Source organism: Ascaphus truei, chromosome 2, assembly GCF_040206685.1.
Source record: "Ascaphus truei isolate aAscTru1 chromosome 2, aAscTru1.hap1, whole genome shotgun sequence".
Lineage (NCBI taxonomy): Eukaryota > Metazoa > Chordata > Amphibia > Anura > Ascaphidae > Ascaphus > Ascaphus truei.
The window spans coordinates 61,087,558-61,102,624 of NC_134484.1; the positions used below are offsets into that span (position 1 = coordinate 61,087,558).

At 39.0% G+C, this 15,067-nt stretch overlaps 1 protein-coding gene across 49 annotated transcripts in view; it reads right to left on the bottom strand.

The window, feature by feature from the left end:
- RIMS2 (regulating synaptic membrane exocytosis 2) overlaps positions 1–15,067 on the bottom strand; it is an 814,155-nt gene that overhangs the window by 245,859 nt on the left and 553,229 nt on the right. For 32 of the 49 annotated variants that reach the window (XM_075582507.1, XM_075582506.1, XM_075582513.1 and 29 more), the window contains 3 exons: positions 10,648–10,827; positions 8,258–8,367; positions 3,305–3,337 (listed from right to left, as the gene is read on the bottom strand). In XM_075582507.1, coding sequence (XP_075438622.1) covers positions 3,305–3,337; positions 8,258–8,367; positions 10,648–10,827 — 323 coding nt within the window. The remainder of the gene's footprint in view (positions 1–3,304; positions 3,338–8,257; positions 8,368–10,647; positions 10,828–15,067) is intronic. The other 17 variants (XM_075582521.1, XM_075582518.1, XM_075582543.1 and 14 more) reach the window with 3 other exon arrangements.

Here is a 15,067-nt window from a genome sequence, read left to right on the forward strand (position 1 = left end):
CATCTCCTACAAGTTTAAAGCTCCCGCGTCACATGGGCCAATAGGATTTCGAATCTGATGACGTTGTGGCTTCCTATTGGCGCGGGAGCTTTGCAAAAACGGCCATTGTGTGATCCATGTGAGCGAGTCGGAGAGGCTACCGGCACCTCCTACGGAGGTAAGTGTCTCCGGAAGCAAAGGGTCCCCAGAGCTGAACTTAACGGGATTCCACTCCGGAGACGCCCCTGATTCAATCCTATGTTACAACTATTTGCTATCGCTTTTATTACAACTATTTTATTATTAGAGCAAGAAAATAAAACGATTAGACATTGCTGCTTATACAGAGTAAAACTTTTGGCGTTGTTATGTTTTAAAGTCTCCCGGATGTAAAACGTATAAAAGTATAAAAAACGAACAGCACCAGATTTTTACCAAAAATAAATTAATCTAAATTTGAAGTAATGTTTTTTTTTTTTCCCCTTTGTTAATTCTGGCGACATTTTAATGCCCCAGTTGTGCAGCTGAGTAACGGATACAGAACGCAGTTTGGGCCTGATTCAATGTAGTCCAAAGCAGCCAAACTCAATGCGGTCTACCATAAAAAAATGCCACTTCAGCCAATATTCAATCAGCCCCTCTGAATCTGAAGGGTAAAATATGATAATTATATTTTATCCAATCACAAGTTCCAATGAGGAATACAATATACTGCTGATTACACCCAAGAATGGAAGTGTGTGTGTGTGTTTATTCTACTAAATAGGGATGCTTTCTCCCCCCTCTCCAGAAAAAGCCATATTTCCGAAACTGGTACAATGTTGTGAGCTGTGGCGAAACGCAAACATGCTTGCACTTTATTTTGCGCTAATCTAAGGATCAATTTCGCATGGTCAGCAAGAGTGCTGGGCACATTTTGCACATCTCTGCAAATGATCAGAAGCGAGTCCTTAACACAGCAGGGGTCCGTGGCAATCCCATTCAGTTTGAATGGGACTGCCAGGGACCCCCGCTGTTAATCCGATGGGCCATTAGTCTCTGCAGAAATGTCACTGAAATGTTCCAGCATGTGCCCAGCATGTAACCAGCATGTACCTGGGTCTTGTTGGTGATTGCCCCAGATTTGTTTTAGAATACTCGTCGGCACTACAGGAGTACACTCCCCACATGAGCAGTAAAGGGATTATCACCATAGGGCCCCCTTCAGTAGAATGAACATATTTAAAGTTTCACTTGGTGAATAATTACAATAATTATACAAGTACTTTTAAAGCAAATCAGTTCTTAGCTGGTGAATTCCATGTTTGACGAATCCCAGTCTTGTGTATGAAGGTACATATAACACATTGAACAAAATATGAACTATTCTGTTTAATAACCAGTTCATTGCCGGGAGTTCATATCTTACAGTAAGCTACTGCTGAAGAAACTAAACGTTAAAAAACACTCAATTTAAAGAAATCACAATCCAAAAATGTCATTCTGGGATTGCATGATTCCGGCCATCATGATGAATAAGATTCCACTCTCATGTCCATTGTGTCAGTTAATTGGTGCTGAGTGAGAATGTCCTCAATAGTCTCAATGAGTGAGAATGTCCTCAATAGTCTCAATGAGTGGGACTTGATAACATTGTGGATGGAACATTAACATATATGCTTCATTTACTGTATTTGACCTAATAATTACCCCATCACTGTTGTTGGGGCCCTGTGACACACTAATAAGTAATGATATTGCACAAGAAACAATGCTGAGAAAGGACTTGTATTCATTCAGTTCACCAGGCAGGCCCGCAAAGTATTTGTAATAGTGTATATGCACGTTACTGTACAAAAACGTTCCAAGAAAAATAACTGACCCGTCACTGAAGTGCTAATCACCTTGTAAGGAAGAGTGGATGGAGCCCATTTTGAAAAGGTACCAAGTAAAATAAATCTATATAAGGTACTGACACACACAACCCCTGCAAGATCCTCCGAACCCAAGCCCACCACATTATCTATATTTGTGTCAAAAGAAGTGCTGCTGGGATTGTGACCTCATGTATACAACAAAAGACAAAAAGACTCCGTGCTACATCCAATATCACAAATTATATAGTGAAATACGCATCTTCTTGCAAACCGCGCCAAAGTATCTCCTAACACTCAAGTCCTAACACTACCTGCAAGAGCTCTGCTAACCTCTATAATGGAGGGAGAACCGTCTTAATAGACTAGTCATTCACAGGTGCAGAACAAGACCTGACATTTAAGTGGGATGAGTGAGCTTAAAACAAGAGTCTTACGAGTTGTAAAAGAAGGGATACCTTGGCATGGTTTGTAAGCTTTTAATATGCTTTGGCCAAACAATTTAACTAAATGACCCTCACTTATGAAAAACTGATACGTATTTAACCATACTGGGTGTAGCCCTGAGGTGGTGTCTTTTGTTAAATATAAGGTACTGAGTCACAAAGTTGCACAAGATGTACTGTAGCATTTTTCCATAGCAGTGAATGGGTTTACCTCACATGGGCAGGTGCCTTGGTTTCATTATTAAACCCCACAGTGTGCTTATTGAACAGCTGCTTTTTTTCTTATGAAGTCCTTTTGCAATGATTTGACCATGTTATTCCTGTGGCCAAATGTACATAATATACTGTACATGCTCTTGCAAGGGTACACACCACACCACTTTAGGTAAGTACAAATAAAGGGGGAACACAAAAACCTCACACAACAACGTACAAACATCTCAATAAAAAACAAAACGAATATGTAACACAGCACAGACATTCTAACAGGAGACAGACACTATCGGAAGCACACGCATCCTCAACAACAAAGATACTGACTGCAATTGACATCGTTTAGATTGTGAAACCTATTTCAAAATGTATAGGGCCCGGACAAATATATTTAGTTGACTTTTGCCCTCAAGAACTTACATATATATGAAATCATCTGTATATGTCTTAACTATGGTCCCAAAGAATCTCTCTGTGCAGTTTCTTCTTTGTAAGTATTGAGAAGCCTGCGATATATACTGTACTGTATATATTGCACTTCAGGCTTCCCTGGCAATGAAGATCATTGTTTTTATGATGGACAGACCATACGAGACACTTTTGAAGTAATACAAAACAGGTTGTCCCTCAACAACAAAAACTGTTTTTCCAGGGGGAAAAGCACTGAAATATATATGCAATTACTGCAAAAACTACCTGCTTAAATAATGGGGGGAAACTAAATCAGTGGACATCAATTGCAGTTGGATTTATTTTGGCTTATAGCCCCCTCAAGGCAGATAAGTGAAAACAAACCCTCCTTTATGTACAGACCTTCATAAAGCTCTATTTCCTTGTCTCCATTTTCTAGGGAAAACAGAAAAGGGAACCAAAGCACAAGGGTTAAAAACGACAGAAGAAGTTTTGCAAAAGGTACAGTATAAATCTTCATAAGAAAACAAAAACTTCCAGATTATTTCTGTGTTCGTGTGTAATTCTGCGGTAGGAATTGGGCAACAACATACTGTATTTTTCAGATGTACTGTACATATCATAATAAATCTGATGCATACATTATGTCATTAACATGTTATTATTCTGCCACCTCCCACACTAGACATGCAATTGGTCGGAAGGTCTTTGCTTCAGCCAATTGTAACAGGAGACAATGGTACTCAACTGAGAAGAATCCACTATAACAAGCAGCTGAGGATGTTTCCTGGAACTATAAGAAATGTAAAAATAACACACAAAAAAAGGCGTGCCATAATGCTTATATTCAATATTAAAGTGGGGACAATTATACAATGTATACTCAATCTGCTGACTCGGATCTCTCCTGCACATCATCTTACATTTTACTGGAGCATGTTAAAATAAATTGATTGTAAATCAATCATATGTATTTGTACACACCCAAATCATCCCCTGCATATAAAATACACACACACATATATATATATATTATATATATATATATATATATATTATATATATATATATATATATATATAAAATAAAATAAAAAATTAAGTAGGGTATGCGGTCTTTCCAATTACTTTGTACAACTTTATACCTCCAGTTCAGTGCAGGTGTTCTGGCAAACAAGAAGAAAGGAGTTGATGGAGTATCCAGAACACTGTGTGTCATAGTTAATAAGCGAGTCAATTCATGAAGCGTGGGTATGATTTAGCACCCCCGATCCGACGATAACTACTAAAGTCAATGTGAGTCTCAAGTCAATGGGAGCGAATTCGCATTGGCTCTTGATGAACCTGCCCATTTGTGCGCTGCGAGGTATCTTATGGCTTAGCGCTGCTTAGTAAATATGGCCTTGTATTTGCTAGTTTACTTAACCACATGCAGTTAGGATGACTATATTAGGTAAGATTCCAGTCAGATTGACCCTGCCTGACATGGTCCCAATCCAGATGTGTTAGACTTCTGATGTTTGATCTCGTATCTGTTCTACCAATAGTCCATTAATTAACCAAACCAATCTTTGTTATAAAGATACAGAAATATGAAATTAAGCAACAAAGATGCTGCTTCCTAAATATTAAAATAACATGCTTCTGTAACTTATGCTCTCTTTATCTACACAAATAGCAGAATAAAAATGATATACATTAAACATTGCACATTGCAATCTGTTTATTCTTCTATATTTCAGCTACAAATGTAAAGAAGGGTGGCTAGCCATGTTGGTCCTAATTTAAATATGTTGTACAACCATATACTAGTAATATAATATTTTTGTCAATGTTAAGCACATCTTAAATAAGCAAATATTACATAATAGTATAAGTTAAAATAGTTGGGGCTTAATTGTTAATGCATGTAATGCATTTTATTGTAAGTTTTGTGTGTAACAATCAATGAATGTGGTAAATGCGCAATAGGAAAATGGGTCGAATACATGGGCCAAGCGGTTCTTATTTAATGTCAAATTCTATATTTCTATGCATATTATGCATATGTTCTGCTGCACATTGGAGAAATTGCTGGGCATATTCAAAATATTGTATTCAACATGCTAACGTTTTTTTTTTTTATCAAATAACTAAAACGTCCTTCAAATGGATGTTTCTTTGACAATACGACAGCTGCAGATAGATGGCTGAGAATGTCCTAAACCCTACATTCTAGAAACATTGTTACACTGCACACTACTCATTTGTCCTGGATAGAACAGAGTTTCCAGCGTGTATATTTTGTGAACTATATTCACAGCCCATTCGTTTGCATAACACTCTGTCTCTTGATGGAAGCAAAATGGTGTATATTTGAAAAGCTGCCAAAGTGGTCTCAACCATTACAGTGATTTTAAAACATAATTTCCCACTAATGGACATGTTTGAAGGTGGTTTGCTCTGCTTCTGTCTGCTGCATTATCAAATGATACAGGGAGTGAATGCATGGAATATTACAGTAAGGTGCAGTTAGGTGAGGAGTACTTAACAACATACAGTATAATAATAATAATAATAATAATAATACTGCCCGTCATTCCCCCTTTTTTGTGACACAAAATACTGACTGTTAGACCAGTCTGCCTGAGAATGTTTATGAAATTGTAAAAAATACATTTGAAAATAATTGTGGTACATTTGAAGTAGACAGTAAAAGATGGGACTTATCAATATATAACATGCTACAGAGGGCCTGATTTTGCGTTTAGGCGTAGTCGCAAAAGTAGCGTTGGCGTAAAGAAGTTAGCATTGCACCATCACTATTTCAGAAATAAGACCCGACTTAGAGTAAAGTGCAACAGAGTTGCAAACAAGTGGTTTTAAATTATTATAATTAGGTCCTAGATTATCACCATTGGCTATGCATAGTTTTTAAGTCTTGCACAATCATATATTTGTGCGCAATTATTACAACTGCATAACTTTTGTGCTTAATTGCATGCCCTTAAAAACTTGACTTTTGACTGCCCTCAATCAACGGAGTTTAGCAAAAGGAAGATCTGCAGCACTTAGTTTGATTATCGGAGGGACAGGTGGGATCATCGAAGGGACAGGTGGGATCATCGGAGGGACAGGTGGGATCATCGGAGGGACAGGTGGGATCATCGGAGGGACAGGTGGGACCATCGGAGGGACAGGTGGGATCATCGGAGGGACAGGTGGGATCATCGGAGGGACAGGTGGGATCATCGGAGGGACAGGGGGGATCATCGGAGATATATGTGGCATTATTGGAGGGACAGGGGGGATCATCGGAGGGACAGGGGGGATCATCGGAGGGACAGGTGGGATCATCGGAGGGACAGGGGGGATCATCGGAGGGACAGGTGGGATCATCGGAGGGACAGGGGGGATCATCGGAGATATATGTGGCATTATTGGAGGGACAGGGGGGATCATCGGAGGGACAGGGGGGATCATCGGAGGGACAGGTGGGATCATCGGAGGGACAGGGGGGATCATCGGAGATATATGTGGCATTATTGGAGGGACAGGGGGGATCATCGGAGATATATGTGGCATTATTGGAGGGACAGGGGGGATCATCGGAGGTACAGGGGGGATCATTGGAGGGACAGGGGGGATCATCGGAGGGACAGGGGGGATCATCGGAGATATATGTGGCATTATTGGAGGGACAGGTGCTCTAATGTGTACTTTAGATACTCTAGATCAGATTGATTACGCTTCTAAACTTCCATGATGATGTGAGTGTTATGCGGTACCTCAGGAGTACATTATTATCAAGCATGCTAAATATTTTAACTCTAGCCCTCCAAGACCTTGTCTATTCTCAAGAAAAGCCAGCATTACCAGGTAGTGTACTGTATGTTGCAAGTGCTGGGTTCTTAATGTTTAGTCTAATTAGTACATGCTGCCTATAGGCGCATAAATAAGAAGGGTTCTCAAATGAACAACAGTTGTTAATTCAACTCTAAATTGGACTCTAATATTAGACAGGTGCCATAAAACATTTGAACGCCTAAGTACAGCATGTTGAGCTCATTAAAATAAATTAGCAATAGAGACACCCATCGAGTCATTAGGTTAATGAGTTCCATGCAAACCATTCTTTGGCCAACTCCAAGTGAGGGTTTTATTTTTACAAGGTACACTACAACTCCACTGTCGTTAGCCAACTGTAAATCAGCCCCATAGGGAAATAGACAAAAAAAAGAAACAAAAATGAATGCAGAAGAAGCAAAATCTGATCCATTCCTTGTGTGTCTGTGAAATTCTCCAACAAGTACAATTATTCCTCTATCAAATACTCCTGGCTGCACAACTAGGATATAACCGCGGTATGCAAACTGCACCAGATTTCTCAAAATCCCCTTTGTCTACAGTTTTTCCCTATGCAGATGATGTTTTGGGTTTGCCTGAGTTTAGCAGCCAGGAGACTGATACATAGCCCCCTATACATTCTCTCTGTGCTTAATACAATGCTATTCAGGAACCACATTCTGTATTAGGCTCTTAGACTTAATTTAAGGGGCATAACACTCACTTCTGGAGCTTAATGCAAACCATATGTACAATGATATACTCTAAAATCACATGCATTATTATATAAAAAAATATATATTTTTTCTATTCTAGAGTGCTCCGTGTTTGGGACTCCCTTCTGTACGCCATCTTTATCTTCACTTTTGAATAATTAGTCCTAGGCAGCACCACAGTAATTAAGATAATACCATTTTTTAGAGCATAAAATATGATGGTGGTGTGTGCTGGATCTTTATGATATACTGTACTGTACATATGTACAATTACCCAAACACAAAGCTTCTAACATGCTGTGAAGCTGCTTCATCATGTCAGAGAAGCCTCCGATCCCCATTGCAATGAATATAACGGAGAGGCTTCCCTGACATGGAAGAAGTTTCACAATATATTGAACAAAGGCCAATGCGTGCGTTTGCCTTCATTTTTCACATTTAAAACCCTGAGAACAAACAGGAAAGTGCAGGATTTACCAAAGAAAATCTTCCAACGATAAACCAGATTCTGTGGGGGCTATTTGCAGAAGTCTCCTGGCTGAAAATCTGGAGCAATACTAGCACAAAGTAACGACACCGGATTTATCAAAGGAAACATTCTAATTGCGTTTATTTGAATTTCTCTACTTTGATAAAAATGGTGCCTTTTTTTTTGCACTGGGTTTTGCCCCAGTTCTGCAACCAGTTTTTTCCCCTGATGAACTAGATCAAACGTTTGATACATGGCACCCAAGATTCCTTATGTGCTCGATATTCCAGCATAACAGCCTGTACAGCTCGGTTTTCTCGCTGTCACTTGTAGAGTTTGCACTTACTTCTCTCCAGTGACCCCTTGGGTGGAAGCTGTGGTAGTTGGCGACCCCTACGCCCTGCTAACGGCGTGCTTGAAGGACTTGTTTGAACAGAGCCAGTTCGAGGATGTGCCCTACAAAACATACGTTGGGACAAAGTACAACAATTACAAACGGTTTCACACTGTATACATTTTAAAACAATGTTGTATTATGTGTAAAATTAAATGGTGACTATAACCTACACTACAGTCCTGTCTAAAGAAAAAATGTTCCAACAGACAGGAAAATGTGGAGTTAGGTTCTAAATGTAGTGTTGTCTATGTTATCCAACTTTGTGCTAGCCTTATCCCTGTGTCGACACTGGTGCATTCAACACATTGCAACTGACACAGTAAACCTATAAGAAAAGAAAGCAAATACTGTGCATCTTACTTATAGCAATAATTGTTCCAGAGCTCTATTAGAATATATTGTTTTTCGAGACATACAGTAATATTCTCAGACAGGTTAATACAATCATACACATAGTTAAATAATTGCTGTGGCACATGATGAAGCCCCCCCCTTACCCCCCAATAAAAGTCCATTAAAATGATGAAAACAGTGGTTGACACGTAATTTTTATAACCATTATAAATCACATAAAATAAATTATCTGATGCTTTTACCCGCTTTTAAATTGCAATATAAATCTGAAAGAGTGTTATCGTTATAAGTATGATTTCAACCCTTGCGGGGACTCCCTGGGCTCAGATTATATGAGCTTCTAAATGTTGCTATAGGTAAAGAACAATAATTGGCAAAAAGTTTCCAAAGCACCATAACATTTTATGATTATTATAAAATGTGGTTTTGTGTGTTTTTGTTTTTAATAAACTAAACAGTTTGTTATAATAATCACCTCATGGGATGAACGAGCTCTAATTAAACGGATCAGCAAGTATTGGCAGATAACGCCTTTGCTAGCGGTGATCATTGCTTATTTCTCTTTGGTAGTGTGTGACAATTACTATACAGGGGCGTGAAGTGTCCCAACTAGTTTCCTGTTCTTTAATAATGTCATACTGTACGACATTGAGATCCCTAGTGCTTAATATATAAATTCAAAATTCATCTGAAAACTGATGCTTTTCAAATATCTTTCATGATCGGTTAAATCACTTCCCTGATAGGGTGCATTCAGCACAATGCATGCAAATGAGCAGATATTAACATTTTGCGGTGAACTTTCTTAGTTGTTCTGCATATTCTGAATGGCGTATCACTCGCTCGAAGATGGTTATTTAGTGAAGTCTCTTGGCAGAAAGACTGGGGCTCAACCAAATATCGCACAAGTTTTATCAAAGGAAGAACGCCTATGGTTTCCAACGGGTTTCATTGTCTTTGATACAGATGGTGCTGTTTGTGCAGCCGGAAGACTTTAGTAAGCAGACCCCTACATGTTACTGTGAGGCCAAGATGCACTTGAGTTGAAGTACTTCTTGGCCTCAGGGATTTGTAACATGCTGGACATTTCCACACATTTGAGTTTGCTGCAAAATGTGATAAAGTCATGAAGATAGGAAACCAAACCACCAGCCATCAATCTCTCCCATAGAAGAGCACCTTTGATGTCAGGTTTTGCACTTTTTGTGCAGATTTCTTTTTTCTGAAAATTTGCAGGCGATACCCATCCTGCGGAGTAGATATGTTTTCATTTTCATCATCATTTAACAATAATCATGCACTGTACTTGGATGCTCCTCTGGCAGTGAATAATTCAACATAGAAAAAGATTTATTTCCCATCGAAAAATACTCGTGTCTGATTTTGTAGTGATTTATAATAGGTTAATAAGTGCTGAAAACGACATCTTACATTATGAGAAGAAAAAAAAAACCATCCTGTACAGACTGGATTATCAAAAGCAGAAAATGTTAGGCCTTGTTCCCCAAACTGTACCAAATGCTTTCTTTATACAAGATATGGTTTTCTTTACTTATTAACTTATACGTGTAAGAGATCTTCCATACAGTATTAACAATAAAGTCGTTGTATGATGATATGAAGGCTGGTCCATAAGCAATGTCTGATGAAGACAAACAATTTCTGATTCTGCAAGAGAATACATGATCATTATGGGGGGTGCTCACTATGGGTTAGAACCAGGATTCCCGATCAATGAGAAAAATCACGAAACAAATGCAGTTAAATACGGTTAGTAAACAACGGACAATGGCAGCCACACCATTATATCCACAGGAGAGAATATAAGTGGTGTGTTTAGCAATCAAAACGTTAGTAGCTACGGGTTTAACGTGATCAGCCAAGAATGACAAAGAGATACTGGTTATCTACTGAAAAAAAAATAAAAAAATGGTGATTCTGTGGGGGCAAGAGAGGAATTAGGCTGAGCCATTGTCATTTTTCACCTCGATAAGGCAGGTGAAGGAGGGGCAGATCTTCCCGTCATTAATGAAGGCATCGACCTCATGAGGTTTGAGTCGGGGCGCTCAGTGGACCGGGAGCGGGAGTTGGTCCGCTCTAGCACGGGACGTTGTTCTGTTGACCTGGATCTCTGATATGGCTGTCTATCTGTCGCATCACAATTCCTGTAATGTTAGCCAAAAAGCCGCTCAGTTGGACCTTCTGCCATATTTTTGGGGGAGGCGAGATATTATTTTGTGTGTTACTTGATCCGACACGACACGTTCGCACACTCAGAAAAAGGCATTGTTAATCAAAACAGGGAAAAACACAAGAGAAAAATATAAAGTTCAGAGTTACTGACCCCCTTTTCAAGCATGTGGAGACTAGAGAGTTGTATTGTGTTTTCTAGTAAAGTACCCATGAAAAAAAAAGGTAAGCAGAAATGATACCTCTATTTATTAATACTGGGGTCCTCTCCTTAGACATACAATATGCTAATGACAGTAGAACAGGTCTTCAGGCATGAACCAAAAAGTTTATGTTTAAAACATCACTATGCAATAAAGGTTCAATTTCTATCAATGCCTCTTTTTATTGTGTTTTAAGTAATAAGAGTGAGCTCTATTGGAAATACTCATACAGTGTGTACATCGTATGCCATTTTTCATTGGAAAGTGACAGATTTGTTACAATGCCCCACTTTGTGACACTTTTGAGCCTTGCATAGTATGTAATGCAAAATACCAACTTACCTTATTTACTTGAAAATTAGAAGAAAAAATATATATAATAGAGCAAAAAAAAAAAAACCCTGCATATACCGGCCATGAGGACATGAATCCAGAGGCAAAGAGGAAAGCGAGACTAAAAAATACTCTGGCCCAGGTTCACAAGAGGGTGCTAAGCTTTAGCCCGCCTTGTCTCCCATTCATATGAATATACAGTATGAATATGAATGGGAGAAAAGGCGGGCTGAAGCTTAGAACCCTCTTGTGGATCTGGGCCTCTGAGTCCAATTGTGGATGATCCATTGGACAAAACAGCAACAGCTGCAGATGGTATGTATACAATGAGAAGTATACGGTGTATGAAACAGAGGTAAGCCATCCTAGAGAGTGCACGTCAATCCTACCAAAGACCACGTCCCTCCCCTGACAACTATCTATTTGAACATATAGATGGATAAAGCCAAAGGTTCTCAACTCCAGTCCTCAATCCCCCCCAACAGGTCAGGTTTTCAGGATATCCCTGCTTCAGCACAGGTGGCTCAATCAGTGGCTCAGTCGAAGACTGCCCTGTGTTAAAGCTGGGATATCTTTAAAATCTGACCTGTTGCGGGGTCTCGAGGACACGAGAGTTGGGAACCTCTGGATTAAGCAATTCATGGTTGTGAAATAGCGGTAGTGATTGCTTATAGTTTTTATATGATTCAAAAGAAGGCAAAACTGCAAAAAATAACTAGGTCAGTAATTTTATTGCTATGAAAGATTTGCTTTAAACCTCCCAGTAACAAAAAGGATGTATAACAAACGGTAAATGTCGAATCAAATGCATGCCATCAATGAGGGGTTTCAGCCAACAACGTCCAGAAGGGCTACTTTGGAGTATATAGAATGACCCACTGATTCAACCTGCTGAACCACACTGAAGCTAGAACTACTCTAATACCATGGTGTGAAAGAAAAGAAGGGATAGTTATAGAAAACACGTTTCTAACGTATGCCAAAGCAGCAGAGATTATATTTTGAAAACGTGCTGAAAAGCTACTGAGCAGAAACTGCACAGCTAGCAAAGAAGAGACAGCACTGGGACATATCGTGCTTCCGTGCATTCTGCCCCTTAGATGGTAGTTTACCAATTTCTTGTTTGGAAGTGTGAGCCTAAATTGTGAAAATGCCCATGAGGTGAAGACTCGACAACCTGCATGAGGTCTATTATTGAACGTAGTATGTAGTTTTCATGTATAAGGTCAAGCTCCTCATACTTCCTCCCAAACCTGGCCCTACTACCTCCTTCCACATTACTGTTGGAACTACCATCATTCACCTTGTAGCCCAAGCACGCTGCCTAGGGGTCACACTCGACTCCTCTCTCACATTCGCCCCTCACATTCAAAACATTTCTAAAACTTGTCGCTTTTTCCTCCGCAATATAACAAAGATACGCCCTTTCCTCTGTTGCTCGACTGCTAAAACTCTGACTCAGGCCCTCATTCTCTCCCGTCTTGATTACTGCAACCTCCTGCTGTCCGGCCTTCCTGCCTCTCACCTGTCTCCCCTACAATCTATCCTAAATGCTGCTGCCAGAATCACTCTACTCTTTCCTAGATCTGTCTCAGCATCTCCCCTCATGAAATCCCTCTACTGTCTTCCGATCAAATCCCGCATCTCACACTTCTTTCTTCTCCTCACTTTTAAAGCTTTACATTCTTCTGCCCCTCCTTACATCTCATCCCTAATTTCTCGTTATGCACCATCCAGACTCTTGCGTTCTTCTCAAGGATGTCTTCTTTCTACCCCTTTTGTATCTAAAGCCCTCTCCCACCTTAAACCTTTTTCACTGACTGCCCCACACCTCTGGAATGCCCTTCCCCTCAGTACCCGACTAGCACCCTCTCTATCCACCTTTAAGACCCACCTTAAGACACACTTGCTTAAAGAAGCATATGAATAGCACTGTGGATATTCTGAACACATGATACATAAGCTTGGCCCCCTGCAGACGCACTTACCAGAACTCCCTCCTACTGTCTCTGTACGTTCTCCCTACCTACCAATTAGACTGTAAGCTCCTCGGGGCAGGGACTCCTCTTCCGAAATGTTACTTTTATGTCTAAAGCACTTATTTCCATGATCTGTTATTTATATTATCTGGTATTTATTTGATTACCACATGTATTACTACTGTGAAGCGCTATGTACATTAATAGCGCGATATAAATAAAGACATAAAATACAATTTATCTGCATATTTTTAAAGTGGTGAGGAATAAAATCTGGAAGGTGAGATGATTATTGGCTAAAATATAATTAACACTGAGTTTGGAGATTTACAGTATTTTCAATCCATAAAAGCTCATAAGAGCTCCTTTCCCAATAATTATAGCTCCTGATATCAGTATATATACATTTTATGCTCTCAAAACCCCTTTAAATTGGAAAAAGACGAGTGGGTGGAGGTACAGTACAGTGAGAGACTTAGGGACACATTTAATAAACTTTCCAACAATTGGGCTTTGGGTTCGCCAAAGTGTATTGCTTTGCATAGTACATTTCTTTTTTCCCCACCTAATTCAATAAAACTTACAGATATGTATTGGTGAAGAGTGATAACATTCTCATTCGCATATACCAGGATTATGGCAAATGCTTGAAAGAGAGATAAATATCTATCTCTAGCAAGCAAAGTCATCAGTGATAAAACTCGCTGAACCTGTGAACACGAGTCCTACTGCGAGTGTACTGTACATAATAATTTTCTCTAAGCACACATGTAGTGGAAAACACACAAATATTATAGTCTTTTGTGACAAAGCAACGTTATTGTGAGGTTTGTACAGTAAATGTAGTGACTGTACTTTTGTTGAGGTACCAGGTGCCTGTGAGTGAGTGGGGATCCCCTGAGAAAAAAATGTATTAATGGGGGACATAGAACAGTTATTTTTCCCATATTGGTTTCTTCCATAACTCAAAACCGTTAATAAATGTTTTACTGTAACTTGAAGTCTAAAATAGCTCAATACACATTGTGCACATTGTATATTATCTTACAGTTGCATAATGAAAGAAAATTGAATATATTGAGTTTATATTTTGCAACTACTGTATATATATCATACAGTGAGTGGGCTACAGAATAGAATTGCATTGTTGGCTCAATGGATGGGGACCTCAAATACCATATTATACATACAGTACATGCCCTTTTTTGTGAAAAAGCAATGCTGCTTAACATAGTTGTCACATTTTCAATACCCACAGCAAGATTTCACACAAATCATTTAAAATAATGCTAAAATGTAGTACCATCCCACAAGATGCAACGAAGGAAATAAAGTGCCTGGTTTCTAATTTATATGGAAATAACATTATTATGTTCTATTACCATTGATTTAAAACCTCCCTTTGGTACAACCATGAAGAAGATCCTCAAGGAAACCCTACTGTAATTTGCAAAATAAAGTATGAACAACATATTTAGGAAATAAATAGCATATACAGTAAGTATTACAAAGTCAAGAAGAGTCTTCAGAACAAGGTACAACTAGATATAAATGTATGTTCTTCGTGTCAAATGATTAGCACATTATGGGTACTCACTGTACAAAAGACAATTAATAGTAATAATAAAAACAACGTGTGCTGACACTTAAGTTTGGGAAATAAATATTGATGCTTGTACTGTATGTGAATTTGCAAATTA